The 17394-nt window shown below is 50.5% G+C and overlaps 8 protein-coding genes across 8 annotated transcripts; 4 read left to right on the forward strand and 4 right to left on the reverse strand.

Moving 5' to 3' along the window:
- Positions 1 to 111: 111 nt before the first annotated feature.
- ASPGLDRAFT_121864 (FTFMHR domain-containing protein) lies at positions 112 to 2801 on the reverse strand (the record flags this gene model as incomplete). The annotated part of the gene is made up of 4 exons (XM_022540273.1): positions 112 to 1323; positions 1450 to 2530; positions 2610 to 2664; positions 2726 to 2801. 4 exons carry the CDS (start codon positions 2799 to 2801, stop codon positions 112 to 114), a joined length of 2424 nt encoding a protein of 807 aa, XP_022403160.1.
- Positions 2802 to 3546: 745 nt separating this feature from the next.
- On the reverse strand, positions 3547 to 4959 carry ASPGLDRAFT_72765 (thiolase family protein). The gene is made up of 3 exons (XM_022549633.1): positions 4145 to 4959; positions 3693 to 4094; positions 3547 to 3636 (listed from the first exon to the last, which is right to left on the reverse strand). Exons 1-3 carry the CDS (start codon positions 4915 to 4917, stop codon positions 3597 to 3599), a joined length of 1215 nt encoding a protein of 404 aa, XP_022403161.1. The 5' UTR covers positions 4918 to 4959; the 3' UTR covers positions 3547 to 3596.
- An 847-nt stretch (positions 4960 to 5806) lies between these two features.
- Positions 5807 to 7507, forward strand: ASPGLDRAFT_166700 (3-oxoacid CoA-transferase; the record flags this gene model as incomplete). The annotated part of the gene is made up of 4 exons (XM_022542631.1): positions 5807 to 6074; positions 6144 to 7070; positions 7121 to 7258; positions 7320 to 7507. 4 exons carry the CDS (start codon positions 5807 to 5809, stop codon positions 7505 to 7507), a joined length of 1521 nt encoding a protein of 506 aa, XP_022403162.1.
- Positions 7508 to 7612: 105 nt separating this feature from the next.
- On the reverse strand, positions 7613 to 9073 carry ASPGLDRAFT_33382 (FAD-dependent oxidoreductase; the record flags this gene model as incomplete). Its single annotated transcript, XM_022544303.1, has 5 exons — positions 7613 to 7693; positions 7751 to 8024; positions 8082 to 8398; positions 8450 to 9007; positions 9059 to 9073. The coding sequence occupies 5 exons, from the start codon at positions 9071 to 9073 to the stop codon at positions 7613 to 7615; spliced, it is 1245 nt and encodes a 414-aa protein (XP_022403163.1).
- A 344-nt stretch (positions 9074 to 9417) lies between these two features.
- ASPGLDRAFT_23667 (Zn(II)2Cys6 transcription factor domain-containing protein) lies at positions 9418 to 10368 on the reverse strand (the record flags this gene model as incomplete). Its single annotated transcript, XM_022543311.1, has 4 exons — positions 9418 to 10057; positions 10113 to 10181; positions 10226 to 10239; positions 10294 to 10368. The coding sequence occupies 4 exons, from the start codon at positions 10366 to 10368 to the stop codon at positions 9418 to 9420; spliced, it is 798 nt and encodes a 265-aa protein (XP_022403164.1).
- Positions 10369 to 11499: 1131 nt separating this feature from the next.
- On the forward strand, positions 11500 to 12919 carry ASPGLDRAFT_121931 (putative aspartate aminotransferase; the record flags this gene model as incomplete). The annotated part of the gene is made up of 3 exons (XM_022540278.1): positions 11500 to 12645; positions 12696 to 12801; positions 12855 to 12919. 3 exons carry the CDS (start codon positions 11500 to 11502, stop codon positions 12917 to 12919), a joined length of 1317 nt encoding a protein of 438 aa, XP_022403165.1.
- A 176-nt stretch (positions 12920 to 13095) lies between these two features.
- ASPGLDRAFT_166709 (uncharacterized protein) lies at positions 13096 to 14697 on the forward strand. The gene is made up of 3 exons (XM_022542632.1): positions 13096 to 13306; positions 13357 to 14219; positions 14270 to 14697. The coding sequence occupies exons 1-3, from the start codon at positions 13271 to 13273 to the stop codon at positions 14454 to 14456; spliced, it is 1086 nt and encodes a 361-aa protein (XP_022403166.1). The 5' UTR covers positions 13096 to 13270; the 3' UTR covers positions 14457 to 14697.
- A 124-nt stretch (positions 14698 to 14821) lies between these two features.
- Positions 14822 to 17039, forward strand: ASPGLDRAFT_33386 (transcription factor domain-containing protein; the record flags this gene model as incomplete). Its single annotated transcript, XM_022544304.1, has 2 exons — positions 14822 to 16398; positions 16457 to 17039. 2 exons carry the CDS (start codon positions 14822 to 14824, stop codon positions 17037 to 17039), a joined length of 2160 nt encoding a protein of 719 aa, XP_022403167.1.
- Between the last annotated feature and the right edge of the window lie 355 nt (positions 17040 to 17394).

Here is a 17394-nt window from a genome sequence, read left to right on the forward strand (position 1 = left end):
CATGCTCGTATCATACACTTCGTACATCACTAAATCATACAGAAATTAATGCGCCAGCAGCGCATTGAACTATATATACAAGAACATAACCTCCCCTCCAACTGGAACGGCTCATTCCACATCCATAAGAACATCACTCATAATGTGAAGCACATACGAAAACTTTCGCACGCTCCACTTCCCTGTATCTTTCAAAAGACCAGCATAGTCCAACAAAATGCGTCGAGCGGACTGATACCCGCCTTGGAAGGGTATCCCGCGAATGTATACTGTGCCCCCATTCCGGATAAAGCTCACCGCGGGATCATCAGTAGCCGAGACTGCCAAGCTGCCTCGCGGCTCCATGAAGCTGGTGAATCCCTCCGTCCCCACTTTTTGCCAATCGACATCATCCAACAACTCGATTGATGTGGTTCCGTGTGATGGCTCGGGCGAACTGGGTACCATGAATGTATACAAGCCCAGGACAAGGGCGGCTGAGAAGAGGGAGAAGACTGTATGAAAGGTGGTATGGTCTGACGCTTTGCGATTGATCATCGCTTTGTAAACATGTGCTGCGTGTAAGCATGCTCTCCGGGCTGCTGGTGTTTGCGACCAAGCGGCGATATCGTCGAGTGCCTGGCGGGCTGGGTCTGGACCTGCACGGCCTGCGGCCATGTGGAAGATTTGAATATCTGCGGTAAGCATCATGCACATGTTGTGCCACATGACAGCGGCGTTGGGGTTGAGTTGCTCCAGTGTTTCGCCGTATTTGCTTGCAACTTGGAGCTGAAGGGAGGGCAAGCACCTGGCTCGACCGTCCATTGCGTATGTGTGGCAGGGTGCAAATGGGTAGCTTGCGCGATTTGACAGGAGGCGATGATAAGCGCCTGAAATTCGTAGTTGGATTGTGGCCAATATGCCATGCATACTAAAATCTTCAACGGGGCTGTCAAATGTCGGAAGATTGATATCCTCTGATGGAGTCATCACTGTCGGTGCCAATATCCGTTCCCCACTTTGAACTAGCTGTATCCAGCGCGCCGGGTTGTATGCCTGGAAAAGCGCTTCATTGCATGGGAGAATGAACTGGATTGAATCTGGGACAATGATGGGACTTGTATTCAAAAACGAAGAATACCAAGAGTCCAGAGTCAACAGCCCCGTGATCAACCGCTTCGTGGATTCCACTTTACTCCAAGCTTTCCATCGGGTATCCGTGTCGACGATCGACTCAAACAGACTCGTGTCCAATATCTGGCCCTCGGTTGCTGAAAAAAGTCCGTCTCTCTGTGCTATAGAGAGTAGATTGACGTATAACATCTGGCATTGTTCGAGGTGTTCCTTTTCTCCGGTCATTGCAGCAAGGTTAAGGAAAAGAAGAGCAGTTGCATATGTAGACATCGTTTCCAACGGAGACTCAAATCCACTAGAGCATCTTCCCAGTTCCGCTGTTACTCTCCCAAGGACGAAGGGGAAATTCTTGATCACAAAGTTTGTCGTTCCTCTTGTGTCCAACATTATCATGCCGATAAGGCACATCACATAGAGTAGCGGAAGTCGTGTCTTTTTCGCTGAGAATGTAGGGATATGAACGAACGGCATGAGCGGGTGAAAGTTGCGGAAGTAAAGATCAAGCGCCATGTCCAAGACTTCTGCGGGAGGGAAGCATGGGAGGGAGTGCAGAGTAGAATCCAAAGATGTCGGCGAGAGAGGATTGTTTGGATGTACTTGAGGAGGCAATTGGCCAAAAGCCGCCTGAAGACGTTGTTTGCACTGCTCATCCAACCAATACCGCGAGCCTTGGAGTCTATCAGAGTGATCATCGAGCAGATCCACAGTAGGCATTGCAAATATGTTTTCCAGATCGCTGCAAGCCACGTACCCCCACAAAATATTCACCGGCCGTCGCCCTGCATTGGATGGCGCAAGCCAGAAGCGTTGTACTTTGGCAAAGCGCTCGTTGGGTATGTTTTCGGAATTGACAGTGTCGATGGAGGGTCTGTATTGACGGTCCGAATATAGAGAAAAGTTGTTCTCAACCAGACCGGAATTTGAATCCTGCATTAGATCCAACGAGCCATGCTGGGAACTTGCATCCCCACGTGGTTCCAGCCACAGCTGCATGATATCATTGGGCATGGTGCCAAACATGGCTTCATTGTGGGTGTGCTGCCCGGCCGGTGTTACCCCATTCCAAGACATATAAGCTTGTCTGTTATCCACCATCATTGGATTGACGTCTGATTCGGTACGCGCATGTTGATGGGTCGAGATATCTGCGAGAAAGTCTAGGGATGAAGGCGGGATGACTGTTGCCGCTGATAGAGGAGGTAGTTCCTGGGGCGTAACCGGTGCATTCGCAAACTGATTTGCACCTTCCGCGGGTGTGCTATGGGGTAATTGTTGGCCATTTTCATCAAGGGCAATGGTGGACGAGGTTCCGGTGATGGTCGAGGGGCGGCGGTCAGAAGTTGCGGAGGGTTTCCTTCCCGGTCCGTTCACAGCGTTTTGGGGATTATGCCCTTTGGCATGGCGACTCAGGACATCACTAGATCCGACGTGTTAGAACTGTCTCCGGCGTTCGATCGCATTTGCGCAATGACCGAAAGTCGAGATTCGAGACGTACCTCCGCGAAAACCGTTTATGGCAGACATTGCACTCGTATGGGCGTTCATTCGTATCTAATCAGGCTGTCAGTAAACATAAGCACCGCAAAACTCAGACTCCTAGGTAAATACTAACGCGACCGTTCATGGCGCTTGAAATGCTCCGTCTTCTTGAACCGGCGATCACAAATGGTACACTTTTTCAACACCATGACGCCGCGGGGGGGGGATGAAAGAACTGGATCACGACATGGGAAGCATCATCGGCAATTGAAACATTAATAGAATAAGCAGTATATGAGCAGAAAGGCGAGAGCCATAAAAAAACATAAGTGAAGAACAGAAGGTGAGGGGAGAACGTGTAAATGTTGGAGGATCGGCGAGAAACGGTCAGGTCTCGTCATTACCATACACAGCTAGCCTGGTCGGGAATGATCGACAGAATATTTGCGAGGAACTGACGGATATGTAATGTCAACCTTTGTATCATTACATACGATACCGGATATAACTGTAGGCCAGCAAGAACCGTAGGATTACTAAATTTGACATAATAGCCGAGGATGAGAAATGGCCCTGTATAGTGCAAGGAAGTCAAGAAGATGAACTCGCAGTTGCGTAGTGAAGCATGGCTGGAGGATGCTCCGGCAGGGCGCAAGCCCGTGTTGGAAGCGGATTCCGGAGCAGTCAGCGGAAGTCGTGGTTTGGCAGACATATTGGCACGACACTGGCAGAATATGAAATCGATTGAGTGTTGGACACGGGCTATGTCAGTCTTTATGTCCTGGCTCTATCAACCCATATGGAGCATAGGGTTTGACATCTTGCGGGGCATGTGGATGTGGAGATGCCCTACTAGACTGTGAAACATCTGGGTTGGAATATCTGCAACTAGCATACTTCATGAAATTCTAATCCACAGTGAATAGGGCCCTACAGTCTACTGGAAAGTGCTATGTGCATCAGGTATCATTATCGTCAAGCCTATGTACAAATGTCTATGTCGTTTATTCGCGGATGAACAGCGAGGCCACACCCATTCCGGTACTAGGAAAGTCAGTATACGATCACACTCATCACGCCAATTGATACAGGGTGCTTACCTGGCACACATGCTCACAATACCCATCTCAGTATCCTGCCTCAGCATCTCCGCCAGCAGAGTAGCAACCTGTCTGGTACCAGTAGCACCAATGGGGTGACCCAGGGCAATGGCGCCTCCGTTGGGGTTCACCTTGGCCATGTCGATACCCAGCTCGCGCACACAGTAGATGCTCTGGCTGGCAAAGGCTTCGTTCAGCTCGAAGATACCAACATCGCTCTGCTCGATACCACAGTATTTGTAGAGGTTGCGGATGGCGAAAACGGGCGAGATACCCATCTCGTCGGGGTTGTTGCCGGCCACCTGAGTACCGGCGAAGCGGGCAATAGGCTTCAGGCCGTGGGCGTCGGCCCATGCGCGGCTGGCGAGGATTGTCGTCGAGGCACCGTCGGAGATTTGCGACCTTCCATTTAGTTAGTTTTATCCAGCGTTCAAATATGGCAGGAAACATACGAGTTACCAGCGGTGCTGGCCCCTCCCTCAAGGACACCTTTGAGACCCGACAACTTCTCATAAGTCACGCCATGACGAACACCCTCATCATGCTCGACCAACTTAGTTGTCTCCTCCTTGGTCTCCTGGTTGACATGACGCGCATTGATCGGGACAATCTCATCCGCAAACCGTCCCGACTTCTGCGCCTCACTAGCCCGTCGCTGACTCTCAACCGCAAACTCATCCTGCTCCTTCCGACCAACATTGTACCGTGCCGCAACGTTCTCAGAAGTCTTCAACATGGGAAGAATGCAGTCCTTAGCATCCTTAACCGGCGAGTCCTTGAGCAGCGGCGACACATCGACGGGAATCGCCCGGGTCGCGTAGTTCCGGGTCATGCTCTCAACACCGCCAGCCAAACCAACATCAATCTGTCCGACCAAAATCGAATTCGCAACGTGCGTCAATGCCTGCAAACTGCTAGAGCACTGACGGTTAACGGTATGGAAAGTAGTCGAGTTAGGGAAACCGGCATGATTAAGCGCCATACGACCAGTCTTAGCGAAGCCCAGCTCAGCCAGGACGTTTCCGATCATGGCGTCGTTGACATCGCCGGGGTTAATGTTGGCTTTCTTGACGGCGGCTTGCATAACGGGCATTAGGATTTCTTCGGGGTAGGAGTCTTTGAAGCCGCCTTTGTAGGCGCGCCCGATGGGACTGCGGACGGAGGAGAGGACGACCACATCTTGTGGTGTCTTTTTGAGAACTTCTTTGGCGCCTCTGATTAACATTTTGTCTGGCGGGTATGTGTACAGCTGGTGAGGAGAGCTGAGGATGAAAGGAGATCGGAGTGGCGTGGGGCTTAAATACAACTAGGCTGCCCCACGTGAGAGCTCTTTACCGGTGCTGGAGCCGGTGTTGAGATACATTTGTACGGAGTAAGTGTCGGGGATTTCTGTACTGCTCTTGTGCTCTGTACTTGTAAGATACATAGTTATCGTTATGCTTGTGTGCTATGTTTATGGCGCTACTCATACCCCAGATTATCAACCCCACATCTAATCTGATAACGATGAAGCATTTTAAACCGATATACACAAGCGTCTATAGCATTTCGTAGATACTCAATGGCACTGACTTTGCTCTCATTCAAATACCGTTAAATTCCAACATGTTTCTCTGCCCTGTAACTTTCCGTACTCTATTGCAGTCTACTACATGCCGACTTCGTCCCGATGGCAAGCCGAATGTTTGTTGCCGATGCGCTTCCCGATCGGAAGATATTACGATACATACAGATCTATACTCAGCACCGATGATAACTACTAACTATTGCGCTAATACCACAATGATAGTTATATGCGATGATCATACTATGCAAATTGAGCTGAAGAGAGCTAGTCAAAGATCATTTACTATTCAGTCTTGGGGTCCCTAATATCTCATGAAACCTCGACTACAAGTACACTCGCTTCCAGATTACAATATAATACAATACCGGCTTCCGAACCGGCAAAGGGCAGTCCCATATTCAGCCCGGATAAGCACTTAGTCGGCTCTTCTCTATCTGATGTAGCCGAATGGCGATATGCTGCTTGATTTAATCTATCTTCAATTCCTCTTCTTTTCTCTTCACTACCTCAATTACCTCTGGTATAACATTTAATATAGTACTGCAGGATGACGAGACCGTCCCCTGCAGTCGCGGCATTCCGCCCGCTCTGGCGGCGGAATTTTTCCGTGTCAACATCAAAACGCGCGATTGATAAACTATGCCCCTCTGCGAACGAAGCCGTCCAGGACATGAAGGGTCCTTCGACCCTCCTGGTTGGTGGATTTGGTTTTTCTGGTGTCCCGAATACCCTGATCAATGCGGTGCGCGATCGTCCTGAGGTCAAGGGTCTCACGGTTGTTTCGAACAATGCGGGCATGCCCGGTGCTGGTCTTGGTATGTCATTGTCATTTGAATTGAATTGAAGACCATGAGAGGAAACAAAAGAAAGGCTGACTTGCGCAGGGCAATTGCTTGAAACTGGCCAGATCAGCAAGATGATTGCGTCCTTTATCGGTGAAAACAAAGTCTTCGAGAGAATGTATCTCAGCGGCGACCTCTCCCTCGAACTCACTCCCCAAGGCAGCATTGCAGAGAAGTGTGCCTCTGGTGCTGCCGGTGTCCCGGCTTTCTACACCCCTGCGGCTTACGGAACGATTATTCAAACTGGTGAACTCCCCGTGCGTTATAACAAGGACGGAACGGTTGCGGAAAAGTCCAAGTCCAAGGAGACCCGCATTTTCAACGGCAAGGAATACATTTTGGAAGAAGCCATCTTCGGTGACTACGCTCTGGTTAAGGTACACAAGGCCGACAAGCTGGGTAACTGCCAGTTCCGCAAGGCAATGAACAACTTCAATGAAGCTATGGCGAAGAACGCCAAGTATACTATCGTTGAAGCGGAACACATTGTCGACGTTGGTGAAATCGACCCGGAAAATGTCCACTTGCAGGGTATCTATGTCAACAAGGTCGTTCAGAGCACTGAGAAGACCATGGTTGAGAAGGCTACTTTCGCCAAGGACCCTGCTGAGATGCTCAAGGCTGGCTCGGGTGATGCTACTGTCCGTCGGGAACGTATCGTCAAGCGTGCGGCCAAGGAATTCAAGGACGGAATGTATGTTAACCTTGGTATTGGCATGCCTTTGATTGCTCCTTCGTATCTCCCCGAGGGTGTTGAGGTTGTCCTCCAGGCCGAGAACGGTATCCTGGGTCTGGGTGGCTACCCCCAGCCTGGTGAGGAGGACCCCGACCTTATCAACCCTGGTAAAGAGACTGTCACTCTGGGCACTGGTGCTTCGCTTTTCGGTTCCCACGAGAGTTTCGGTATGATTCGCGCTGGTCGTATTGATCTCACTATGCTTGGTGCTCTGCAGGTCAGCCAGTATGGAGGTATGTCGCTTTATCCTGGTAACTATCTTGCTCAATCCTAACGACAACAGACCTCGCCAACTTCATGCTCCCCGGTAAGGTCAAGGGTGTCGGTGGTGCCATGGACCTGGTCGCCAACCCCGAGAAGACCAGGGTCGTTGTGACCATGGAACACGTCGACAAGAAGGGTAACCCCAAGATCCTTCCTGGTAAGTCCCTCATCCCCATCATACCACATCACACCTTAGTACACCAGCTAATGTGATGCAGACTGCTCTTTCCCCCTTACCGGTCCCCGCTGCGTGTGGAAGATCATCACTGACCTGGCTGTCTTCAACGTCAGCCCTACTGAGGGATTGACCCTGGTCGAGCACGCTGAGGGTGTCTCGGTTGATGAGATCCGCAGCAAGACTGCTGCTCCTTTCAAGGTCGCTGATGACTTGAAGCCTATGCTGTAAATGTGATGTGATGTGATGATGGTTATGTATAAACATTAGATACCTTTGTATAGATTGAATAGATTGTACACATTTCAAGCGTGGGTCGGTATTCGTTGTAGACAGTTAGAGCTTACTCCTAACATTGACAGTGTCCGGTTTTTTGTTGTAATATTGGGTCATGTCATGTCTCAGCACCTCCAGTCCCTAGTCACATTAGCATGAACAACAACTAACCATCGCATCAAAAGAGGGCAAACCCACCATAGCCAGCTCCCTCGCTAGCCCCTCATCTCCCTCGGCCTTCACGCAAAGCCTAAAAAACACATCGTTCTCCCGTGCATTATTTGCTTCCTGCTCATGCAGCCGTCGGAAATTCTCCCTAGACGCGGGATCAATCACATCCGACCAGGTCTTCCTTCGCACCTCACTGTATTTATCCAAGATGCTATCATCAGAAAGGCCCAGGTGGATGCCCATTAGCGCGTCGAAGAGACTGCCTGCATCTGCGATACCGCCGGTGAGACCTAGACCGCCACTTTTATTGCACCACAAATTAGCATCTGCAGTTTCCCGGGTTCCAAGAAATACGTACAATGGATTACAAACATGCGCCGCATCCGCAGCAAGAACCACCCGTCCCACTCGAAACGACGGTGCACACCGCTGCTGCATCCGATACGGGCTGATATTCGTGATCTGGTAGTCGCCTGGTTTGGGGTTTCCGGGAAGGATTTCCTGATAGCGCGATGGTTGGCGCGCGATGTATTCCTCGCGCGTGAGGCCTGGGGTGTCGCTGTATGTTACGCGGTAGAGACCGTCTGAGGTAATGCGCGCAGCCATGTAGAAGTTCTTGGGGTGGATGATGAAGTTTGTGTCGGTGTAGTTGTAGCGGTCGAAGTTGTAGTAGACCTTTTGGTTTGTGAGTTGGGGATTTCTGGGATGGGGTTTAAAGGAACGTACATTCGTAGCAACGAGCTGTGCATTCAACGTCTCGCCTGGATATCCAGGTCCAAATAGCTCTCGTCGCACGGTACTATTCGCCCCATCACATCCAAGAACATAATCTGCCTCGAACCTCTTCTTACCATTCCTCGTCTCAACATCAACCCAAGCCATACACTCCTCTTGACCAACCTTAACGACCTTATGCGACCATCTCACACTCGCCGTCGCTTGCCGCTGTAGATGACCGTACAGAATCTCTCCCAACTGACCCAATGGAAGCACCACCATAGAATGCCGCTTCCGTTCCTCGGGCATACGATCAAGACGCATAGTAGCCACTATATCCGTGTCGATCTTCCTCCAGACCATTTTCTTGTGATTGATTCCGCGGGCCGTGACATCGTCGAGAATGCCCGCACGGTCGAGCTCGTAGGCTGCGGGAGAGGCATAGTGTGCTGCGCGAGGCTGCTTGTCGAGGGTGGCGCCGGCGTCGAGGATGTCGACGTGGATTCCTTGCCTGGCGAGGAGGAGGCCTAGGATTAGGCCTGTGGGGCCTGCGCCGACTATAATCACCTGGTATTGAGGTTAGGGTGATTTGGTATAGTGCGTATTCGGGTGCTTTACCTTGTTCAATGGCATTGTGTGGGCCCTTTGGCCATCAACTCCGCGGACGATGGGACACTAGCATTTTATAGCAGGGGCCAGCTAGACTACCTTGTATTTACAACACAAAGGTCCCTTTGCGGCTCATGTCGTAGGACCGGATTGATTCCGATAGGAATTCGATCGTCACGGACTAACCTCAGTGACAGATGGCATTTGTTCCAATTGGCGAATGATCTGAGGCTTGCGAAGCGCTAAAATAAGGAGAACACGTTGGACGTGCACCATCTCGGCTAAAATTTCCCGCGTGAAAAGTTGACGTGTACCGCAATGCAATACATATATTCTAATCAGGAAAAGACGAAGCCGTGGAGCTGTCATCACCACAAAAATTGTTTCTGGAATTTGATTGGCGGAGCCCCGGTCCATAAGCTGGGCTTTTGTGATGTATGATGAGCTTCTACCGGGGGTGATTGACTCGGAGAGTTCAGTATGCAGGATTCATTCATTCCTGCACTTCTTTGACGTTTCCTAGACTGGCCCGTGCTTGCATTTTCTTGCAGACGTAGGGGTGGAGATGCAGCTGTATGCACAGAGTGAGACGCCTCGGGTGGAGCCATTCTGGACTCGAATTCTAGGGAATCATCGTAACGACCACGAGCACCAGCGTCGCCCTGATTTGGTTCGTATCTTTGCGCGTGTGTGCTAATCGCAGTACTCGTTGATGGCTCAGAATGGACTCTGTCCTGCTCACCAGTCGAACCAGACATCTCCTGAGTGCAATCTTGCTGCCATTCTCGAATATTTTCAGCCGTTACCAACGGATACCGCTTCCAATATTCAGTTCCCTTTTTCCCCATCCGCGAGAAAGGTGAATAGCCATTCGCGCTGTTCGATTGATCTCGGGACAGCGTCGATGCCAATTGAGCATCTGAAATCTGCGACAGCACTTTCAACAGCACAGTCTCAGTTTCGTGTAAACGGTTCTCCAGTACTTCAATGTAACCCTTTGCGGGACCTCTGCGAATTATTAGATCGGTCTCCGGGTCTCGAATACTTGTCGACTGGAGCGTACCGTTTGAGCTGCTCCGGCCAATCACAGGGGCGATTATGTTCGAGACATTGCGTGCAAACCGGCCTATCTCTATAAGTATTGCATATTTTTGCAAGCGATAGACCAGTACTCACTTTCCTCCGCTGCACTATGGATAAGTTAGCAACAGATTCAATTCCCAATTCGTCTTGCGACAGCATACCTTTTGCTTTCGCGAACGACAGGAGTTGCAGGCAATCGTGATGCGAGACGGCTTTTTCGCGTTCGACTGGGGCATAATTATTTCCAGTACATTCAGAATTTACCGAAATGTCCTGTAGAGAAAAGCAACCATTATAAGGTCGAGTCGACGGTGATGCCAAAAGCGGCGCGTCGGCTGAAGGTTTAGCCGAGAAGGTTTTACTGGCTCCATCTTCAACCTCTGGTATAGAGTACGGACAGAAGTCAACCTTCTGATGGCGATGTTAAAATGGCTTCTTGTCTAATAAAGGCGTGTTTCTAGGTATGTTATCAATATATAATGTCCGGGCATCATGGTGACGCCGTACAGCAGGGCTGACTTATCGGATTCCATTTCCAGACATACTCGGTGTCCGGTGATGTCCTATCTCGCCAATATCTTGCCCCTCGAAAACAGGCACTAAAAGAGCACATTCTGCCTTGAATACATAAGATGTTAATTCGGAAATCCCTCACGAGCTCTGATGGTTGTTCACAGGCGCTTTCAGGCGAGGATACCTATTCACTATGGGGATCGGACACTCGAAGACAAGGAGTCTCGAGGAGGAAGCTTTGACAGAAGAACGGGCCTCGCCGTCTGCCGTTCCATGGATATCGATTGCCCAGAGTCTAGACGGCTGGTCGATGTACCGATACTGTTCTGTTCTGAACGGCCTGCACTATGCAAGATCTGGCGATCGAACACGGAGAAATAGGCGGTCTAAGCAGAAGTCAGACAGGAGATAAAGATTGGTCTGTTTTGAAGCATGTTCCTCCTTCTTTATGATTTGAAATAAAGAGAAAGAACCAAATTCCGAAAATCCAGCACGGATTCGCTGAGACAGTTTGGCACTCGGAAAGCTACATACGGCTAGCTTCTTTTTTCTTTTCATGCAGGTACGCGATAAGGAAATTTCCAGATCGAAACATGACGTACCACATGCTTGCGATGTCGTGGATGGTGGAGTCGGCGTCATGGACGACAGTTTGATGCAAACATCTCCCAGGCCAAGCAATGGATGTCTCTCTTTTTCATTCACTGTCTTTGTATAAAGTGAATATAAGATGACGCGATTGACCAGTGAATGGAAGCTCCTGGTAAGAATTATAAATACCAGCTGCGGCCTCTTAAGTCTTCCTCTCTTCAACATCTCTCCACTGACAAGTCTCTCGAACCCATTCCAGCGCCATGGCACCGCAGATCGAGGACAGCCTTATCTCGCCGCAGTTCTACCCTCTAGGCAAGGCTGCAACTTCTGAATCTCGCTTTGGTTCTCTCTCCATTCCCCCCAAGGATGAACCGTTCGCCCTGCACGGTGAATACCTCAGCGACCCCCACCCCAACAAGGTCAACTTGGGCATAGGCGTCTATCGTACCGAGGATGGAGGCCCATGGCCCTTGAACGTCGTTGAAGAGGCGGAGGCACAGTTGCATCGAGAGAGGGACGAAGGAAGACACGAATATCTGGCCATTCAGGGTGACTTGGATTTCCTTCCCTTGGCGCGTGATTTGGCTTTCAGCCTCCAGGAGCACGAACTGGGTCTGCAGCGCGGAGACAAGGACCGCATTGTGTCTATTCAGACTGTCTCTGGCACTGGAGCGAACCGACTGGGTGCTGAGTTCCTTGCACGCTCTCTCAAGCCGTGTACTGTTTGGATCCCCGAACCCACCTGGGGCAACCACCATGCTATCTGGGAGCTCGCCCAGGTGCAGATCAAAACCTATCCGTACTACGACTTCGAAGGCAAATGCTTCAACTACGGAGAGACAGCGCAACTTTTGGCGAACGAGGCCAAGGGGGGTGACGTTGTGATCTTTCACGCCTGCGCCCACAACCCTACTGGCGCTGACCCGAGCAAAGAGCAGTGGATGCAACTGGCGAACCTCTGTCAGACCAAGAGCCTTTTCCCGTTCTTCGACCTCGCCTACCAGGGATTCGCATCGGGCAATCTCGAAGAGGATGCCTGGGCTATTCGCCACTTCCTGCAATCCCGCCCCCAACTCGAGTTTTGCGTCGCACAGTCTTTCTCCAAGAACTTCGGTCTCTATGGTCAGCGCACCGGTGCGTTGCATGTGGTGACTACCAGTGATACTGGAAAGGTCCCGCAGGCGGTTCTGGCGAATCTCAACCTCCTCGCTCGCAGTGAGTACGGCATGGCGCCTCGTAGTGGATCGGACATTGTCAAGATTGTCCTTGGCTCCAAGGAACTGAGGGAGAAGTGGCATGGCGATCTGAAGCACATGAGCGGACGAATCATTGCGATGCGACAGGCTTTGTACGATGAATTGGTCCGACTGGGTACGCCGGGCACGTGGGAGCATATCTTGTCTCAGGTGAATTTAGTTTCCATTGTCATTATGATCATGATGCTAACTGTGTTTAGATTGGCATGTTTACGTACACGGGATTGACTGCGAACCAAGCCCTTGCCATCCGCGAGCGCCACCATGTCTACATGCTTCAGTCTGGCCGAGTTTCCATGTCTGGTTGTAAGTCGAGCGATACTATCTTTTTGTCTTTGGATTAGCTAACACCATGACAGTGAACACCAAGAACGTGTGCTATACTGCGAAGGCCATTGACGATGTTGTCCGCACTGTGGCGTAGACGACGACTACTTCATTTTCTTTTTACCATATCTACTGTACAATAGAGGGTGGTTGCTTTCGGGATTTTAAAACACATGGATAAAATGGATTTAGATCACTGCATATGAGAAATGAGAAATGACAAGACTTTCCAAGTTGCAATTCGCCCACGTTGTACAACTGGGGCAAATAATCCTTCCGCGTGGCACTGCTAACATCCAGACGAGATTCGTCACTATTGCGATTCGCCTCCTTGTATACGGAAGTGTCCACACGCTAAACCTTCTAACAAAACCGTGTATAAATATATGGTTCTTTAAGACTTCGTATTCTGTTCCCCGTTCATAGTCAACAATTACACACAATCGCCATGGCCGGAATGATGAAAGCCGCAATCTGCAAACAGGTATGCTTCCTTTTATATGTTACAGATCAAGATATCTAACCATATACCAGGCAAAAGCCCCCCTTGTAATCGAGGAAATTCCCATTCCCGAACCAAGCGGCCGTGAGATACGAGTCCGTGTCAAGGACGCCTCACTATGCCATTCCGACCTGACCATTATGTCAGGTGACGGCCCCCCCGAAGTACGCAACATATTCCCCATAATCATGGGCCATGAAGCTGTCTCTGTCGTCGACAAACTGGGCCCCGAAGCAGCACCGCATGGGTTTCGGGAAGGTGATCTCGTGGGAGCCTCCCTGTGGCATAACATGTGCCTGAATTGCAATGAATGCAAGACTGCCGGACCGGACTTCTGTCCCACTAGGGAATCATTGGGCATTAATCGTCCGGGGAACTTTGCGGAGTATACCTTGATTGATACGGCGAGTGCGGTGCTGATTTCTCGCCCGGGTGTTGATTCGAGTGTCGAAATTCCTCCGCCAGCGGCCCTATCGCCGCTGTTCTGTGCCGGGATCACTGTCTGGGATGGTTTGGAGCGAGCCCATATTCGCCCTGGTGAGACGGTTGCGGTTGTCGGGGTAGGAGGTTTGGGGGAGCTAGCAGTTCGATACGTCCGGGCGCTAGGAGGGAAGGTCCTCGCTCTTGATGTACGAGATGACCAGTTGGAGGCGAGTAAGAATTATGCGGATGGGATTATCAACACACGCTCCCTCGGCCTCGATGCTCTGAAGGAAAAGATCGCTGAGATGAGCGGTCATGGCACTGTTGATGTTGCGTTTGTGGCGGCCGGCGCTGCGGCTGCGTATGAAACGGGAATGAACATTCTAAAACCGGAGGGGAAGTTGATTGCAGCCGGAATCCCTCTGGAGATTGTGCCTTTGCCTATTCTCCCACTCACCTTCCAGGCTATTCAGTATGCTCTTCTACTCTGCCTTTGTACGAGGTTTAACTGACAGCAAACAGTATCATCGGATGCAGATCTACTGGGCAGGCTGGGGTACAGCGATGCTTAGACTTCTCTCTTCGAAAGAAGATTATGCCCAAGGTCAACCCGAGGAAGTTTCGGCTGGAAGAGATCAACAAAATGATAGCCCTGATGGAGACCAATCAAGTACAGGATGGTCGCATGGTGATTGAATTTCCATGGTGATCTAATGGCAATGTATGGTTTAGTTTAGGATACAAATGCTCTACTTTCTTTCCTACATGGCAATTTGAGATATCGGGCACTCAATGCTGAGACACATGCATGCATGCATGCATTGATCACCACATTCCCATGCAAGTTAATAGTCAATGTATGCATCTCGCCTGTAACTTAGCCGATTTAATTATTTCTCGCCTATTTTGCTCAGAGCAAAATAGTGGCTAGAGAGTCTGAGAGCCTGGTTAACGACCCGCTGACTAAGCACCAAATCTTCGCGACTTCAATTCGCGCAGTTTAATGAGACTATTTTCTCCATCGACAGCTACCTTTAATGGAAATCCAGTATTGCTCATTATGAGCTTGTCAGGATGGAATCATCTGATTTCGTGCCTGGTGCGTCAGAAACGGGTTCCTTGACAGCCCATTCCAACGAAGAGAGCCAGTTCGTCGGCAGCTCCAGTGGTGTTTATTTCATCAACACCGTCCGGCAGGCCTTTTCGCAGAATCTCAATCAATCTGCGGGATCTTCACCGTCTGGGCATGGCTTTCCTCAACCGGAAGACACGCTCGTGGGCAGCGAAGACTCGCCGCGGGATAAGCACCATGGCCCGGCTTCGACTGTAGCGTCGCCTTCCAGGGCCGGTGACTCAGAAACTGTGAGCCCATGGAAATATGCGCCAACAGTGGCTGCGCATTTGGGTGGTGCTCCTCCGGTTGATATGGCGAAGGAGCTTATGATGGTGTATTTCAAAGTGTGGCATCCGCTGTTCCCTTTTCTGCATGGTCCGACGTTTTTGCAGGCTATGGAATTGCTTTATTCGGGAGACGCGCAGGATATTACCGTCGCTAAGTTACTTCCATCTCTCGAACACCGGAATGCGTGCTGGACTACTGTCTTCCAATGTGTCTTCAACCTGGCAAGCCTTCTGCGACCCGATCTCCGTTTGCCGCGGGAGTCCCAAATCGAATCTCCCAGCAGCATGTACCCCCTACTGGGCACATTGTCATGCAGACACGATATTCCTTCACTGCAAGCTCTCTTAGCGGCGCAGCTCTATCTAGTTGCAAGAATGTCGCTTCGAACTGCGTCGACCGTGGGTGGTTGCATTTTGCGATCCATGCTGCACGCGGGTCTTCATCGTTGTTCGTTCCGGTACAAGGAACTCTCGTCGCATGATCGACAATTGCGCAAGAGGATCTTCTGGTGCGCATATGCGATCGATCGGTACCTGAGTCAGGCTCTTGGCCTGCCCCTTGGTATTCAAGACTCAGATATCGACGTCTGTCCTCCCGGGGCTCCAGAGGTTCATCTTCCTGGGATTCATGGGACCGAATGCTTACTCTTATTCGGGAGGACGCCCTTTGAGAAAATCACGAGTCAAAGCATAAGACTGGACAAGATGTTAAGCCAGGAAGCCGAGGACCAGCGCAAAAGGGAAGCCGCTCTAGCAAGCTACGTGGAATCCGGAAAGCTCACTGGTCAAGCACTGGAATTATTTCACAAATCTGTTCTTGTTCGATCCATCAGGCGAAGTTCTGTTCTCTTTTTGGCCTCAGACGTCCACAGATGGTGGAACAGCCTTCCACGAGAACTACAAGGAAATCCTGCAAAGGCAGACGCAAGCATTCCTGCGGTATCATCCGCATCATCATCACCCACGGATAAGCCATTCGACTTTGGTCCATTTTTTACTGTACTTTATCAACATTTAATCCTCTTGATCAACCGACCTTTCCTGTCTCTTGCCCCATCCACTCCGGAGTTCTGTTCTGCGCTACAAACCTGCATTGGTGCTGCTCGGGGAATTCTCACGGCCTTGAGAAGTCAGGTTGATGGAAAACAGGAATTATTCTGGCCTGGATTCCTTTCTGCTGCCTGGATGTCCGGCCTTGTCCTTGCTTTCGCCTGTCAGTTGAAGCAATATGTCTTGTCCAAGGGTTCTCAGTAAGTTTATTCCATGCATCCTGATCCATTCTGGAAATCATTCTCATCGACACAACAGTGAAATAAACGAGTGCTTGGAATTTCTACATATCATGTCTGCGCAATGGGAAACCGCCAAACATTGCCATTCAGCACTATCGTTACTATTCAGCAACATACAGCAGTCGGCACAGGAGCCGCAAGGGTATCCTCACCGAGCTGAAGGCGAAGAAGGATCAGCCACCAATGCAAACAAGAAGCGGAGACTCGACAATAATCCCTCACATTCCACAGGCGGACGAGAACTGATGCATCCTCCATTGGTCCCTAATCCCGACCCCGAGGAGCAACAGCAGCAACAATCCACAATTAACCCCGTTTCTCAGTCACCGGAACCAAATCAAGAACTCGCAAATTCGTACAACGACCCCGTCGCTATCCCCTCCGCAGACATCGCTGCTGCAGACAATGACTTCACAGAAGTAGATAATAACCGTCTCTTTTTCTTCTCCGATGGCACATCCTCCACCCCCGGACAAGGACCGGGCCCGGGGTTAAGCGGGATGGGAAATTTCGACCTCAACATGGTGGATTTGTTCCAGGCTCCAGCGAATTTTGATTCGCTTTTCGACCTGTTCGGTCAGCAATACCCGAGTTTCTAGTTGTTATCCGACCCCGTCCTCCGTACTCCGGATGCAAAGGCTTGTTTGCTCGGTCAGATTCCGGCGGACGGCACCCGATGCATTTGCTTTCCCCGGCTGACCAATCTCCACATTGCCATTTCCATTATGCGAACAAAGTACTGGGACAAGCATTTTTAGACTCCCCACTTGAGTGGGTTATCCCCAGGGCCCGTGCGGGATTGACGAATCTCCCCGTGATTCCTGATATGGGGTCGGGGTTCGACCGAGACTGACCATCTTGCTTTTGTGATCCCTCTATCTGTACGATTGATCATGAAGCTGTCATCTTATAAACTAAACACAACACTCGACAGCATAACACAAACCAATGAAC

This window comes from Aspergillus glaucus, assembly GCF_001890805.1.
Source record: "Aspergillus glaucus CBS 516.65 unplaced genomic scaffold ASPGLscaffold_5, whole genome shotgun sequence".
NCBI lineage: Eukaryota > Fungi > Ascomycota > Eurotiomycetes > Eurotiales > Aspergillaceae > Aspergillus > Aspergillus glaucus.